We start from the raw sequence: 14,929 nt of genomic DNA on the forward strand, positions 1-14,929 counted from the left end.
ATAAATTCCATGCACGATACCCACAGGTGAAACGCCAGGCTTGGTCGAGGATTCCTTTTTGTTCTGTGCTTTCAGTCGATGATGCATCGATTCCCGCGGGCGGGCCCCCCTGGTGCAGCCAGAATTCTAAACCGATGGTCGGCGTTTTCGCCACCGCCAGAAGAAACCAAAGCCTTGGCGTTTGTCTGCTCAGTCATTGGAACAAAGTTTCCCTGTCTGCAAGGCAGAGCATCATTCTGACGTCTGCGGTGTAATAACAAGTACTCCGTGTTTGCCGAAGGCAGTCAGACGGTATATTTGTCGCCAGAGCGGGCGGCAAGGTACGTGTGCAAAAATAGCGGATACATAGGCAGCGCACTTTATACATTTGATGACGGGGCATGGGTCCAGTCATCGTCATGGACGCAGCTGTCTTGGTGCCAAGTTTTTTTTCCCGCACTTTACAGAGTACAGTATAGCACGAATCACAGAATAGTACGCACACGGACAGTCAGCCAGCCTTGCCGCGGGACCGAGGTCCGTGACGGCAGACAGGCCGAGCGATCAGCCAGCGACGTGTCCTGGAGGCAGACGTCTCGTGGCTTTGCTGCTGAGGCGAAAGGGCGAGGCAATGGCCATCGTTTGGGTGGTTGGCGTAGCGCTGCATGCACGTCTCCGCTCGGGTGTGACTCGCAGGATTTTCTTCTCCTCCGCCTTTTCTGGGTCGGTGCTTCGAGAAGGATGGATGGATGTATGGCCATGGTGAGGAAAACAAAAAGAAAAGAAAAAAAGGCTGACGAATGACTGGCGGAAGCCTCGCAGGACCCGTCAGACCTTGAGACCCGCTTAGAGGGGCAAGGCCGAGTGCGCGTGTGTTGGGGGGGCCGGTTTAGAAATTACCCACCTCACGACTAACCCACACGTGCACTCATCAGGTACTTGCATACTGTACATGTACTGTCCTGCCGGCCCGCTGATGCGTGATGCCCCCCCAAACCCCCCTAAATAAACTGGAGAGCCACGCCTCTAGGGCCTTCATTTGCGTCACATCAGGCTACTAGCGGCCGTCCTGGGTGGTACGCCGTCGTCAGAAACAGGGGAGACGGATGCAGGAGCAGCGAAGAGAGCGTCAGCAGTGCAAGCACAGCCCACAAGGTTCAATAAAAGACTATGGCCGATGCCATACCCACCGATAACGCCAGAGTATCACTACTGCGCCGAAGCGGGACGGGGATTACCCAAACTACAGTACTCTGTACATACATACTTCTCTTCCTTCAACAGGCTGCCGAGGAACTAAAATTGCAGTGTGTGACGCTGCCCATGCCTCGCACTAGTCGGTCGGTTGAAGCTAGCCATCTCTATAATTTCGGGTGAAATGAGGCTGTAAAAATCCCCCCCTCTCGCTTGACAGATATTTCCCGCCAAGACAGAGTGAAGATACCCTGTAGTGGAGTTTGACATCTCAGTCAAGCAAGGGCACCTGCGTACAACAACACTGTGATGGCCAGCAAAGACACAGATGCTTGGGGGCTGTTGTGGGTGGCGGATGACTGTGTCCAATCAAACCACAGGGCTGTGGGGATGGCCCTTGGCTGTGTTTGTTTGTGTGGGCTGGGCTTGTCCAAGCACACGTACCGCATCTTGTACAGTACATGCAGTACTCTCTCTCCGCGCCATCTCCTCCGGGTGACTCGTGTCGTCGAAGGCCTTGCACAATTGAGCAAGACACCTCAGGTTGGCACATGCCAAGCTGCGATGCACTCTCCGCCCTGAGCCTCTCAGCCCACGAGTCTTGGCCAAGAGTCTCTGCCCCGGGTCTCTGGCCCTGAGTCTCCCTCCGCTGGCTCAGTCAGCCTCAAGCCAGCGCCAAGTATGCACTCTCCTCACTCACTCTCACACACGCACGGACTGCCACATGGAGAGCAAGCGGTCTTGTGCGCCAGCTCGCCACGCATGCAAATCGAGGGTGGGGGGGGCCAGCGTTTCGGTTCCTCGGACGCGACAGAGGTGGAGGAGGAGGAAGAAGAAGAAAGGAGAAGGCATGTACAGTACGGTACATGCGCTCATAGAGGATGCGGTACGAAGTATAGCCGCTGCTGTACTGTACAGTCAGACACTGCGGCAAGTCACGCGCCGCCCGAAGCTTTCTCTGCCTGATGCCCAAAGCCAGAGAGAGCCTGATGGACGACTGGATGGCCAGCCAGTCGCTGCGCCAGTCGGTGGCGACTCCATCAACCCCTGTCCCCCTCCCCCGTAGCCTGGGGCTGCCAGCTTCCATTCTCCGTGCCTCGAGGGCCGCTGACGCACCCCTAGCAATCCTAACAGAGGCACACAGAGACACGGCGAGTCCCCAGTACCCATCCCCGTCCCCGTTGCCAGTGCCCAACACCCGCGGCCGGGAGCCTCCACCTCGTACCTGTACATACATGTACCTACGTGTGCCACTTGCCCAGGTGGGGGGCAAGGGGCGGCCAGAGGAGGCAGGAAAGCCTGAGGTAATGTGTTGCGACCCTGCCGCAGTCAATCAGCCCGCCGTACTGCTCAGCTTTGATGGAGCCCCTGGCTCCTCCCCCATTCGCAGCACAACAGGCATGTACCGAGTACAGGTATCTTACGAGGAGGCGGAACGGAGTACCGAGTACGCAGTACAGGGGGGGTACCTGTGCCCCAGCCGACCGTCGCCCGGCAAGGGAGGTACCCGGGGCGTCATCTGTTGCGCCCACACAAACAGAACCTAAAGGTGACACGGCAACAGTGGACGGGGCCAAGCAACCAGACTAGAACGAAAAAAAAAGTTGCCGGTACTTACTGTACTTACCTACCCAACCTATCCACTGTACTGTAATGTATGGCCTACAGTCCCCGATCTCTGCCCTTCCTCCTGCCCGTCCACCCACTGATACAGCCGGCTGTGCCGCCCGTAGCCTTCATCATCCTCGCCGTCCCATCCTCCTAATCCCCATTTGACGCCCCATACCACACCCCCATCCTGACCTACCACCTACCACACACACACTCTCTCTTCTCTCTTTCTTCTTCAACCCTCCTCTCCTCGCTCTCTCTCCTTCGCCCTCCCCCATTCTCTTCACTCCGCCACGGAAAACCGAATCCGCCGAAGCCTTCGACAACCCCCGTCACGAACTCGTCACCGTTCGTCGACCATCGGATTCAGGTCTCGCGCACGTGTTCCCTCAGGGTCGACTGAGGTGGAAGTGGTCGTCGTCGGTTATCGCTTCGTCCACTGGTCGGCATTCCACCTCTTCGGGGTTCACTTCCCTTCGTCGACGGCCTTCTCTTACAGGTAAGCTAGCATTGCGACGTTTTGTCTTCCCTAGTCGGTTTGTCTGGTCTACATGTTCCGGTCTGTCCTTATTTTGGCAACCCGGTCTTGAGCACCGTCCCTCGCCTTCCAATCCACGGCAACAGTTTATCGCGCCGCGTCAAGAGGCGCAAACAAGTGCCGAACCTGTACGACCAGATCGAATACGCCCAAAGACAACTCTCAAGCTCGACCTGAGCGCTTTCTGAGCGCATCCCGCTGTCCAGGTTTGCCTCGGTGCGGGCTCTGCGATTCTCAGCAAGCATCCCCTTTTCGAACACTGTTGTGTGCCGCGGCCTCGTGTTGCGACATCAACAGAGCACGCTGAAGCGTCTTGCAGTCTGGCAGGAAACCCGGCTGACCATAATTGCAGAGCGCCTTGATTCCCTGCTTTCCCTCCCGCGCCTCGCAGCCGTGTCACATCCCCAACGACCATTTAACACATCCACGATCACACGACCCGGGACACAGACTCCCCACAACATATCCGTACTGGCCGGCACCTCGCAACATACTTCAGGCAGAACTCTGCGCCACTCGCCTACATTGTCACTCAATACGACAATATAGTTCAGGCGTTAAATGGCTGGACAACGCAAATAAAAGTTTTGCCTGTTCTCTTCGCGCCTCGTTTGCATTTCTTTTTGCCCCAACACAGCAGCGTCAACTTCCTCTGGACCATCCGCACTCCTGTGTCTCACGTCTTCAGCTCTACACTCCGACCAAGATCAATCCGGTCTTTGTCGGACGCCTCACATCTGAGTCATCATGCCCGGAGGCGTGTGCGCCGTCCTCGACTATGAGGTCAACACGATGGCCGAATATGTTGCTGAGATGGCGACCCGAGTGGTGACCCCCGAGGCCACCGTTACGACGCCGTTCCGCAAATTTGTGTCCCAGATCCTTACCTCGACCCGGCTCCCCAGCACTACGATCCTCTTGGGTATGAACTACCTCGCCAAGAGAATCAACGCCATGAAGGAGCAGGGCCCTTTCAAGGCATCCGAAGGCCAAGTCTGGCGATATCTTACCGTCTCGCTTCTCTTGGGTAGCAAGTTTCTCGACGACAATACGTTTCAGAACCGCTCCTGGTCCGAGGTCAGCGGAATCGCCGTCTCGGAACTTAATGCTCTCGAGTTCGACTGGGTCCAGGCTATGAGCTGGCGGCTCTATGTCAACCTTGACCTTAGCAAGGACTACCAGGCCTGGCTCGACAACTGGCGTGAGTGGCAGCAGATGAAGAAGCGCCTGGCCGCCCAGGCTAGCCGTGAAAGGCTGGTGTCGCTGGTACCAGCAATCGACACGGAGATTGCACGCTACCACAATCACCGCCAGTCGCCTCACTCGCGCTATGTCCAGGAGCAAGTTGCCGAGTACGAGCGTTATCAGGCCATGAAGGCGCAGCAAGGCTACCGGTCTCGTGAGGGGTCCTGGGGGCACAACCCTTGGAGTGCTCCGCTGACGCCCCCAGACTCTGGCTACGGCACGCCGGAATACGTCATGTCCGCGACGTCGAGCAACGCACGCTACAACGAGTGGTTTGCGCAGGCCACTGCGCAGTACGCCAACAGATACCCCCAGCACTCGGGCCACAATGCATTTTACCCAAACCACCAGACACCCTATCATCACGGGCAATACCCGTATAACTCTGGCGCCTGGGAGCACGGCATGGCTGAATGCAGCTGCCCCAGTTGTGTCGCTCCGATGAAGCAGACCCCTTACTTCATGTCCCACGGCTACGGCCAGCCGGTCGTGGGTTGACGACCATCATTGGTGCCTTTCTCCAGTGGCGACGGTTGACGACGGAGCCACAGCGCTTCCACCCACCCCCTTGCATCTTTCAAAAAAAGCGAAAGAGTCGTGGCGTCCGCATAATGGATACGAATTTTTTCTTCATTTCCCCATCAACGACGTCTTCTCTTCAGATACCCCTCGGCACGACAAATTGTTCATGCGACCATTTTCGGTACATTTTTTTAAGGCGAGAAGTCGATTGTGCCCGTCGCCTCAGACCCTGCTTTCAGCGCACGAGCGGCCCTCTGAGGCCTGTGCGGGCTGGGGAGAGATTTCACACGGCGCAGCGACGACACCCTCGATATAGGCTCTTAATGGTCATTTTCAGGCGTCTTGGTTTTTCAGCTTCCCGGATCGGTTGTCCTGATAGATTCTAAAAACGACATTTTCGTCTCGGGCACTCGACTCGCGTGTCTGACCGCCGCAGGTCCGTATCCCAATGCCGAAGCGTTGCGCTTCCCCTGGATCTTGTTGGCATGTTCGCCGCAATCAGCAGGTCACGGTTGTCGAGGCACCGCCACGGCAGTAACCGACACCTCTACCTCAGGCACGACTCACGGCGACGATGATTTGGCCGCCTTGTGGGGCAACACCTGAAACGATCTGGCGTGTTTGGCTTTCATTTGTGTTGAGAAAAATGAGGTGCGGATTGAGACGGGCCTGTCTCGCGCACAGTCCATCGCATTCGAACGGCCATGTCGCCACTCAGAATGCTCTTATTGCGACGGTCATTCGACGGAGACGAGAGATAGATTCTTTTCTCCCCTCAAAAAAAGCCTGGAACAGCGCACGTTGCGGTGCGCCAGTCGACTGGAAGAGACTCGGGAGTTTCCCATGAGACAAATATGAGATTTTACGAAACGGGTTTTTCATGCATCGCGTCGAGCGGATAAAACGGTGATTCGGGCGAGTCGTGCGCACATGCGTACGGCCTTGGTTGTTCTCCTCAATTGCATGGGATTTGCATTCTGCCTCCAAAAATGGTTCGACGGGCGACGCTACTCCATCGGCAACGCTCTGGCAAACGACACCGCACTTTGGAGGCTGTTTTCTTGACCTGTGTTAAAACGTTTTTCTTCATGGGCGGGCATCAGTAGAGACGCGCGGGGTTTTCGAACTGGCGGGGTTGTGCGTCGGGACTTAATGGCGTTCATTTCTTCGTGAAGCTCTTCTTTTTTTCCTAGGCCTCTCTTTCTTTCCTTGGTCGAGGTGACGGACGGTACTGGCAGACTGATGGCACTGCTCCTTTTTGTGCTTGCGGCGTTGGCATTTGTTTTTCCCATGGAGGACGGACTGGTTGATGGATGGGCGCGCCGCTACAGACGCTACAGAATGAGAATGGTGGATGGGACGAAGGGCAAAGGAAAATAGGCAATAGTGAGGGAGAGGTCGAACAGACGGTTGGATTGCGATGGGCTCGAGAATTGGGAGCACAAAGTCTGAGCATCCTACTGCGCGCTGATTCAACGCCGGCGAAACGAATTAAACAGATTGTCTCGTCGACCTTGTCATGTTTGCATGCTGGTCGTTGCTGTGATGAAGCTGAAGGAGGCGGTTGTCGGCTGATATTCGGGAAGCCGTCGTTTGGTATGAGGCACTTGGGGAAGTAACTTACTTGACGCATGCAATCTCGCACTCACTCGAGCCTCAAACTCAAGAATATTTCACCCATTACCCGTACCGATATTGAATCCATTGGTGTTCCGCAGACCACCCATCCTGCAACCTGAGGCTTCTTGGCGGGCAGCTCATCTGAATTCCACTCTGTTCGGGCACTTTGTCCTCCCGGCGGCTCGGCGCCTGTGCATCAGCCATCAGAAGCGGAAGCACGCACATCTCATCGCTCACGACAGCGCGCCAAGCATCTCATGAGCCGCGCAGCAAACGGCGTCTGGAGCGAGCATACAAAGCCACAAGCCGAGCCGGCGGTGTCAAGGGAAGAGAGAGCGCGTGAGGGGGTGGTAGGGGAGGAGTAGAAGAAGGAGCCATGACCAGTCGCTTCGTGTCCGGGGGAACGATAGGTTCCGGCGGCGACGCCTCGAGCCAGCAGCAGCGGCAATCGCCACCTCTAGCGGCGGCAGCGGCGGCGGCGTCGGGAGCCAAGAAGAACCCGGAGTGGGAGGCCGTCCAGCAGGAACTCGAGGCCGAGCGCAAGCGCCGCGAAGAGGCTCGGCTCAAGGCTGCCACTGGGGGGGAGCAGTCTCTTTACGACATTCTGCAAGCTAACAAGGGTTTGTCTGCTCTCGTCCTTCTCCCCCTTCTCACTCTGTCCTTCAGCCTCCCCTGTTTCGGGAGAGCATGTTCAAAGCACCACGGCCGAATCCAGCTAACGTGCGCGGGCAAAAAACAAAAACAGCGGCCAAGCAGGCGGCCTTTGAGGAAAAGAACAAACTCAAGAACCAGTTCCGGGCGCTCGACGACGACGAGGCCGGGTTTCTGGACGAGGTCAGGGAGCGCATGCGGCGCGACGAGGAGAGGGTGAGGCGGGAGACGGAGGAGGGGCTGCGGGCGTTTCGGCAGCGGCAGCGGGGTGGCGACGAGGAGGGCGAGGGCGGCGATGGGCGGCCGCCGCTGCAGCGGGCGGGAACCGAGGGCGTCGAGGTGGACGAGGAGGCGGGGGAGTGGGGAGTGGGGAGGAAGAGGAAGAGGAGTGCGCGGGAGAGGGATATCAGGGGGTTGAGGCGCAGGGTCAGTGCCGGCGGCGATGAGGGCCCGGGAGAGCGGACAAGGGGCGGTCCGGCCGAGGGGGGTTCGCCGCCGGCGGGGAATGGCCCCGTCAAGGGCGGCGGGACGGCTGGCGAGCGGGCCAAGGAGAAGAAGGCGCTGTCGGCGTTGGTCGACTATGGCTCCGACGAGAGTGATTGATGGGGGATACAATCGGACGAGGCATACACGATGCGACCCTCTCCATCTGTCTGGTGAACTACACATACCTTGGTAAGGAGAAGAGAAGAAGAAGTGGCAATGTTGCCGCGATATGTAAGAGTGGCTTGTAATATGGGCGGCGACATCTTGTCCGCCCTTGATCTCCGGCTTCCCGCGCTGCCTTCCACCTCTTGACATCGAGCCGGCCATTGGTGAGTTGTTCTTTATACAAAGCTCTCTCCCCCTCTCCCCTTTCGCCGGGGGGAGAGGGAAACGAGAGAGAGGCGAGAAGAGTGGTATGATGATAGTACAGGGCCTGTATCCCCCCTCCCCTCATGGCGGCTACTTCTGCCCTCTCAATCGTCGTCGAGGTTCCCGACATTGGGCCCCCGGGGCTTGCTCTCAAACGCCCTCGCGCCCCATCGCCACAGCCCCCTTAAGCTCCCCTTGACCCAGCCCTCGACCTCGTCCTCGGGCACGACAATGGCAGCTGCCCGCGCCTGGTCCTCGGGCGTCATCTCGAAGCGCCTCATGCGCTGCGCTATACGCCCGTCGAGCACCACGGGCGCCGTCCAGATTTTTTCCTTTGGTTGCTCCGCGACGGCGGCGTCGTCGGCCTGCTCGTCGCCGTCGCCGTCGCCATCCTTCCAGACCCTCTTGGGCCAGTCGGCCTCCTCGTGGGCGAGGGCGAGCTGCTGCTCGTGCTGGCCGTCGGCGGCCTCGCGCCACTCGCGCCCGGCGGCCAGGCACACGGCGGCGACGTCGCGGCCGACGTGGTCGGCGAGCGAGCGGCGGTTGAAGAAGCGGCCGAGGCGCACAAACGTCTGCGTGAAGCCGAGGCGGTGGGGGAAGGGGATCGGCGCCGAGGGGGAGAATTCGGCGGGGATGTGGGCGGGCAGGCTGGCCGAGGAGTAGTCGTCGGGCGTGTTGTGCGGCGGGGGCTGGGGTGGCCGCGAGGTCTTTTCCTCCTTTTTGTCTTCCTTTTTGTCCTCCTTGTCGCCCTCTTCCTTATCGGTTGCCGCATCCGCCATCGAAGCCTCTGTTGTCGGCGCTTCTGCCTCGACCACTGCTTCGGGCTGCGGCGGTGGTGGAGGAGGATCAAGAGGCCCTAGCCAGCCCTCATGAAGGCCCCGGATATACTCTTTCCACGTATGGCGCCCGATGACAATGTCGCCCTTGACCCCCTCGTATTGTGGCACCCCCATCTTTTTCCTCAGGTCCTCGACCAGCGCATCGTCCGTCTTGGGCAGCTCCTGACCCGGCCTCTCGTCGGCCATCCTCGCCCTGCGGACCTTTTCGGCGACGGCGGCGCGGACATCGCCCTGCTGGCGGCCCTGGACAAACTCCCAGTCGAGACCCGAGGCGGCCAGGACGGGCTTGACATACTCGATGAAGTGGTCCTGAGCGACGCGCAGGCCGTCGCCGGGGGGCGCCTCGAGGTAGACGGTTAGCTTGCGCGGTAGCTGGTTGGGGGCGGCGACGAGCTCCCGCGACAGGGGCTCGACGGCGCGGCGCCAGCGGGCGGTGGCGCGGCGCTTCTCGCGGCGGTCGTAGACAATGGCCGAGGTCAAGGTGCCGGTGACGGCCCAGAAGATGAGCCAGTTGCGCGAGGGGAGCTTGCGCGGGAGGTTGGGCAGGCCGAGCATGCGCAGGGCCGGGTTGCCGGCGGGAGCAGCAGGAGGTTTGGGAGGTTTAGGAGCTGCTGCCGCTGCAGGAGGAGATTTGGAAGCGGCGGAGCTGGCCGGCTTGGGATCGGGGTTGGAGTCGGCCATTTGAGGCTACGGAGCAGAGGATAGCACCGATGCCGCGGGTTTGGTCCACGGTTGAATGTGGATATCAAGCACTCGAGCGAGAGAAAAACGACAAAGCTGGGCGACGAGAAAAAAAGAGGCGCATCAGATGCGCGCGATGTTGCGATAAGATAAGAAAATGTTCAAGCGGCACGGAATGGAGATACCTCGTTCCGGTTGGACAAGGGTCCGGTTGGACAAGGGTCCAGCCGCAGACGCCTTTGTTTGCCGTACGGGAGTCAAGGCTTGACAGCTCACCACGAGGTCTAATCTAATAGGTGGTGAAGAGTGGAGGGGGCTATTCCCGCTGGGCGTGGGCAAAGCAGCAGCATCGAGGTCGTCCTCGAACAGCTCGAGCGATACGATGGAGTGGTGGACTGGCAACTCCAGTGACGCGTGCTTTTGGAAACCACGAGTCCCATGTGCGCAACCAAGCTGTTGAGAATCAGTGTGCAGGCGATCAATTCAAGAGAATGTCTCCCATCCGACGTGCTCGCCTGCATTCAACTCGGGGGTGCAAAAGCAATGCGGGCCGAGAGCCAAGCCTGCATCGTCTCCGGCAGCTGGGAGAGGAGGGGGGGAGAGGCGGAGAAGCAGGTTGGTGAGCTGGCTTGCATAATGGATTACTCGCTCGAATGTCTTGGGATTGTTGGCCCGAGTTGAGTCAAGGGAGGGGTGCCCGGGCGGCTGAAGCAGTTGTTGAAGTCGGAGGCCGTCATCTTGGGATTTCATTCTGGAGACTGGATAACTTAGGTAAGGCAGGTAATTACAGTACCTAAGGTAGGGAAGGTAGCTGCTCAAGTATGTACTTTGTATTGCCGGGCACGTGCTTTCACCACCGCCTTGACCTCACCCCGCCACCCTCTGGGCCCGTGATAATTTGATGCTCGAGAGAGAGGCAGTCGAGGAAATCCAACAAGGCCAGGCGGCCCGTCCATTGTCAGCCGGGCTTCATTCACCTCGCGGAATTCGACGACGACTACAAGCCAGACCATTGCATTGACTGACGTGACGGATCGACCGTCAATTCCGCGTTTTCGTTTCGTTTGGCTTCCCAGTGTCTCACTGCCCCTCCCGCACTGTATGTCCAGCACCTACATCCCTGTTCCTCCTCCTCTCCCCCCCTTTGCGGCCCTAACTCAATCATCACCTACAGCACTCGATTTGCCCCTCGACCTCCCCTAGAGGTAGCGTCGCCAGCACATCCTTGTCTCCTCCTCCTCCTCCTCCTCCCCCTACCAACCGTCGTTGCCCTCGTCGCCCCTTCACCACCTCGCCTCAGCCTTGTCACAGCCTGGCATTGCCGCCGCTCTGGTCAAAGATGGACGGCAGCAACAATCGCCTTCACCTCAACTTTGGCAACAACGACCGCCTGCCCCTGAACGACCGAGCCTACCCGACCACTCCCTCGACCTTTCCCCAGCCCGTCTTCCCTCCAAACGCCGCGGCCCAGCAGCAGCAACAGCAGCAGCAACATCACCCCCAGCAGCAGCAGCAGCCGCCACCCCAGCAGCAGCCGCCCCCGGGCCCTTTGCCGTCCCAGCACCAGGCCTACGCCGCCGGCTACGCCCCGCCAGGCTACTTTGCCCCGGGCCCCGCCGCCTACTCTGCCCAGTATCCCGCCGCTCCCCAGGCCGTTAGCAACGACTACGCCCACGCCCAAAACGGCGTCTATCAGGCTCGATCCAACACGCCCGGCACCAATGACCCCAACGTCGGCCTTGCCCATCAATTCTCCCATCAGAACCTCGGCGGCGGCGCTACTCGAAGTGCCGGCTATGGTGCCCGGGGCCCTTCTCCCGGCCAGCGCCCCAGGACCGCCGGTGCTCCCGGCCAGCCCCCGGCCCCCTATGGCTACATGAACGCACCCCCGATGCCCTCCCAGAGCTCCTCGGCTGCTACCCACGACTTTCAGCAGGCCCCCGAGAGGAACCCCGATCGATATGGACCAAACTCCCACAGCAACCAGAAGAAGTGCTCCCAGCTGGCCACCGACTTTTTCAAGGACAGCGTCAAGCGTGCTCGCGAGCGGAACCAAAGGTAGGCGTCGTCCCCGCCCCCTGCTTGCCTTTGGCGGAGCTGACCACGTTCCCTCTGCAGACAAAGCGAGCTGGAGCAGAAGCTTCAAGATCCGGGTCAGAGTGCGGCCCGGAGGGAGCAGCTATGGTCCACGGCTGGCCGCAAAGAGGGCCAGTATCTGCGCTTCCTTCGGACAAAGGACAAGCCCGAAAACTACAACACCGTCAAGATCATCGGAAAGGGCGCCTTCGGAGAGGTCAAGCTGGTGCAGAAAAAGGGAGACGGCAAGGTCTACGCCATGAAGTCGCTCATCAAGACGGAAATGTTCAAAAAGGACCAGCTCGCCCATGTCCGCTCTGAGCGCGACATCCTAGCCGAGTCGGACAGCCCTTGGGTTGTCAAGCTCTACACCACCTTCCAAGACACCTACTTCCTATATATGCTCATGGAGTTCTTGCCCGGAGGAGATCTCATGACCATGCTCATCAAGTACGAAATCTTCTCCGAGGACATTACGCGATTCTACATTGCCGAAATCGTCTTGGCCATCGAAGCGGTCCACAAGCTGGGCTTTATTCACCGGTATGGCCCGTCTGGCAGGAGTCGCTGTGTGCCATGAGGCCACTTTCTGACCGTCGACAGTGACATCAAACCCGACAACATCCTGCTTGATCGCGGGGGACACGTCAAGCTGACGGATTTTGGCCTCTCCACCGGCTTCCACCGGCTGCACGACAATAACTACTACCAGCAGCTGCTCCAGGGGCGTTCAAACCGCCCCCGCGACCGCAACTCGGTTGCCATTGACCAGATCAACCTGACCGTCAGCAACCGGTCGCAAATCAACGATTGGCGACGGTCACGACGACTGATGGCGTACTCGACGGTCGGCACGCCCGACTACATCGCCCCCGAGATCTTTACGGGCCACGGCTACTCGTTTGACTGCGACTGGTGGTCACTGGGCACCATCATGTTTGAGTGCCTCGTCGGCTGGCCGCCGTTTTGCGCCGAGGACAGCCATGACACCTACCGCAAAATCGTCAACTGGAGACAGACGCTGTACTTTCCCGACGACATTACCCTGGGGGCCGAGGCAGAGAATCTGATTCGAAGGTGCGTAACCCTCTAATGATTGACGGCCGAAATGGCGCTCACCTCCGTCCAGCATGGTCTGTAACACAGAGAACCGCCTGGGACGCGGTGGAGCGCACGAGATCAAGAGCCACGCCTTCTTCCGCGGCGTCGAGTTTGACAGCCTGCGTCGCATCCGCGCGCCCTTTGAGCCCCGGCTCACCTCCAACATTGACACAACGTACTTCCCCACGGACGAAATCGACCAGACGGACAACGCCACGGTCCTCAAGGCCCAGGCTCTGCAGCAAAACCGTGGCCAGGTGGAAGAGTCGCCCGAGATGAGCCTGCCTTTTATCGGCTACACCTTCAAGCGATTCGATAACAACTTTCGGTAATAAGGGAAGACGCCGGAGGAACATGGACTAGGAGCTTGGGGTCGGAATGATGGGTCGTCTACTCGGAGAGTCGGCTAGAAGATTGGCAACGTGCATCAAGGACATGCACCAAAGAAACAAGGACGTAGGGGTGCACAATGCGCTCCCATCAATCGTGGTTCCGGTTCCATTTCTCGAGCTCTCGGTCACTAGCTCGAGCTTGCAACGACAGCTCTGTTTCCGCAAGGCTCCTCGGTGGAGCGCAGCGTGACTTGACGTTTGGCAGCGATGTAGCTGCTCGTAATTAGGCCACCGGTCCAATAGCGTGGTGTCGAGGGCTATCATTACCTTGATGAATGGCAATGAATGGCCCAGTTGGTCATCCCAAACCCCCCCTTTCCGATCCCTGCGAATTCAAGACGCCATGCCTTCCAGGTCTCCCATGCCAAGCCCGATGTAACTGATGACGGTTAGTGATATATGTATCTACAGCGAGCTGCTCCCTTACTCGAAGGACTTGGTTCCCAGTCGAGCTGCACGCCCAGGTCGCGGGTCGATGTCGATGTGTGCCGGTCGTTGAGTGGAGAAACGACACATGGCACCAAATGGTCGTCCATGACGAACAAATAATGGAGTCTCAGCGTCGCGATCCACGGTGTGGGCTGGCTGGCTGCTGCGGGCGCGCGTCCGCCGCCCAGCTCGGGCCCCTCAGTTCCTGCCGGTCAAGCCCGGAGCAGCGTTGAAGCGCTCCTCGCGCTCCGTCATGAACATGACCTGGATCCAAAACTCCTTGGAGTCCAGGTCCCAGAAGCAAAACTGGCGGTCGCCGCGCTTGTCGAGCTCGCGGGCGGGGATCTTGAAGCCGACCGTCTCGTAGGGCTCGGCGGCGACGAGCAGATACTGGAAGTTCTTGTCGGGCTCCTCGACGTGCTGGGTGAAGGCGTTCGTGACCTGCCAGTTGGGGGAGACGTCGGGGGCGGCGTCCGGGTACTGCAGCTGGAAGAGCAGGCCCTGCTGGCGGGAGACGGGGTCGCGGATCTTTGTGATTTTGTAGCCCGGGCGGCCGATCTTGATGAGGTTGCGGCGCGGGGCCGAGGCGCCAAAGGCGACGGGCAGGCCGGTGGCGGGATCGATGGGGCCCGAGGCGCCGTGGTGGCCGTGCTGGCCGTGGCGGCCCTCCTTTTGCTCGCGGGCGGCGCGGCGGGCGAGGTTGGTCTGGTGCTTCTTGCCCTGGGTGTGGGCGAGGTAGGAGCCGTCGTTTTGGTGGACGGTGAGGCACAGGCGGCACTCGAAGGAGCCGACGTGGTTCTTGAAGAAGTAGGGGTCCTTGTCGAGGTCGATGGTCTCGAGGGCGAGCTTGCGCAGGCGCTCGCGGCGGTCGGCGTTTGTGGCCGAGTGCGAGGCGACGCCGCCGCCGCCAAACTTGGAGCCTGCGCGGTTCTGGTAGTCCATTTTCGGGTCTCAGTCGCTTTCGGAGAGTGGGCGGTGTGGCTTCTCCGAGTGCCTTGGTTCGTGTAGAAATGGCCCGGAGAGAGGAGATGGAGGAGAGAGGAGAGGGAGGAGAGAGGGGAGGGAGGAGGGAGGAGGGAGGAGGGAGGAGATGGACGAGGGAGGAGGGAGGAGGAGAGTCGGAACAAAAACTACGAGATGAGTGAGAGGCAGCGACGAAGGGCTGGCTGACTGGCCAATGAAAAGCCCGCCTTGCA

The 14,929-nt window shown here is 59.5% G+C and overlaps 5 protein-coding genes across 5 annotated transcripts; 3 read left to right on the forward strand and 2 right to left on the reverse strand.

The window, feature by feature from the left end:
- Positions 1-4,069: 4,069 nt before the first annotated feature.
- Positions 4,070-5,065, forward strand: HRG_11590 (cyclin domain-containing protein; the record flags this gene model as incomplete). The annotated part of the gene is made up of 3 exons (XM_044870060.1): positions 4,070-4,721; positions 4,773-4,944; positions 4,987-5,065. 3 exons carry the CDS (start codon positions 4,070-4,072, stop codon positions 5,063-5,065), a joined length of 903 nt encoding a protein of 300 aa, XP_044714957.1.
- A 2,020-nt stretch (positions 5,066-7,085) lies between these two features.
- Positions 7,086-7,963, forward strand: HRG_11591 (uncharacterized protein; the record flags this gene model as incomplete). Its single annotated transcript, XM_044870061.1, has 3 exons — positions 7,086-7,119; positions 7,171-7,329; positions 7,455-7,963. The coding sequence occupies 3 exons, from the start codon at positions 7,086-7,088 to the stop codon at positions 7,961-7,963; spliced, it is 702 nt and encodes a 233-aa protein (XP_044714958.1).
- A 356-nt stretch (positions 7,964-8,319) lies between these two features.
- Positions 8,320-9,735, reverse strand: HRG_11592 (inner membrane protein import complex subunit tim54 domain-containing protein; the record flags this gene model as incomplete). Its single annotated transcript, XM_044870062.1, has 1 exon — positions 8,320-9,735. One exon carries the CDS (start codon positions 9,733-9,735, stop codon positions 8,320-8,322), a length of 1,416 nt encoding a protein of 471 aa, XP_044714959.1.
- Positions 9,736-11,074: 1,339 nt separating this feature from the next.
- HRG_11593 (kinase) lies at positions 11,075-13,244 on the forward strand (the record flags this gene model as incomplete). Its single annotated transcript, XM_044870063.1, has 4 exons — positions 11,075-11,793; positions 11,854-12,354; positions 12,415-12,888; positions 12,941-13,244. 4 exons carry the CDS (start codon positions 11,075-11,077, stop codon positions 13,242-13,244), a joined length of 1,998 nt encoding a protein of 665 aa, XP_044714960.1.
- A 687-nt stretch (positions 13,245-13,931) lies between these two features.
- HRG_11594 (pre-mRNA-splicing factor SF3a complex subunit 2 (Prp11) domain-containing protein) lies at positions 13,932-14,675 on the reverse strand (the record flags this gene model as incomplete). Its single annotated transcript, XM_044870064.1, has 1 exon — positions 13,932-14,675. One exon carries the CDS (start codon positions 14,673-14,675, stop codon positions 13,932-13,934), a length of 744 nt encoding a protein of 247 aa, XP_044714961.1.
- Between the last annotated feature and the right edge of the window lie 254 nt (positions 14,676-14,929).

The sequence above is a fragment of the Hirsutella rhossiliensis genome (genome assembly GCF_020360975.1).
Source record: "Hirsutella rhossiliensis strain HR02 chromosome Unknown scaffold00021, whole genome shotgun sequence".
Lineage (NCBI taxonomy): Eukaryota > Fungi > Ascomycota > Sordariomycetes > Hypocreales > Ophiocordycipitaceae > Hirsutella > Hirsutella rhossiliensis.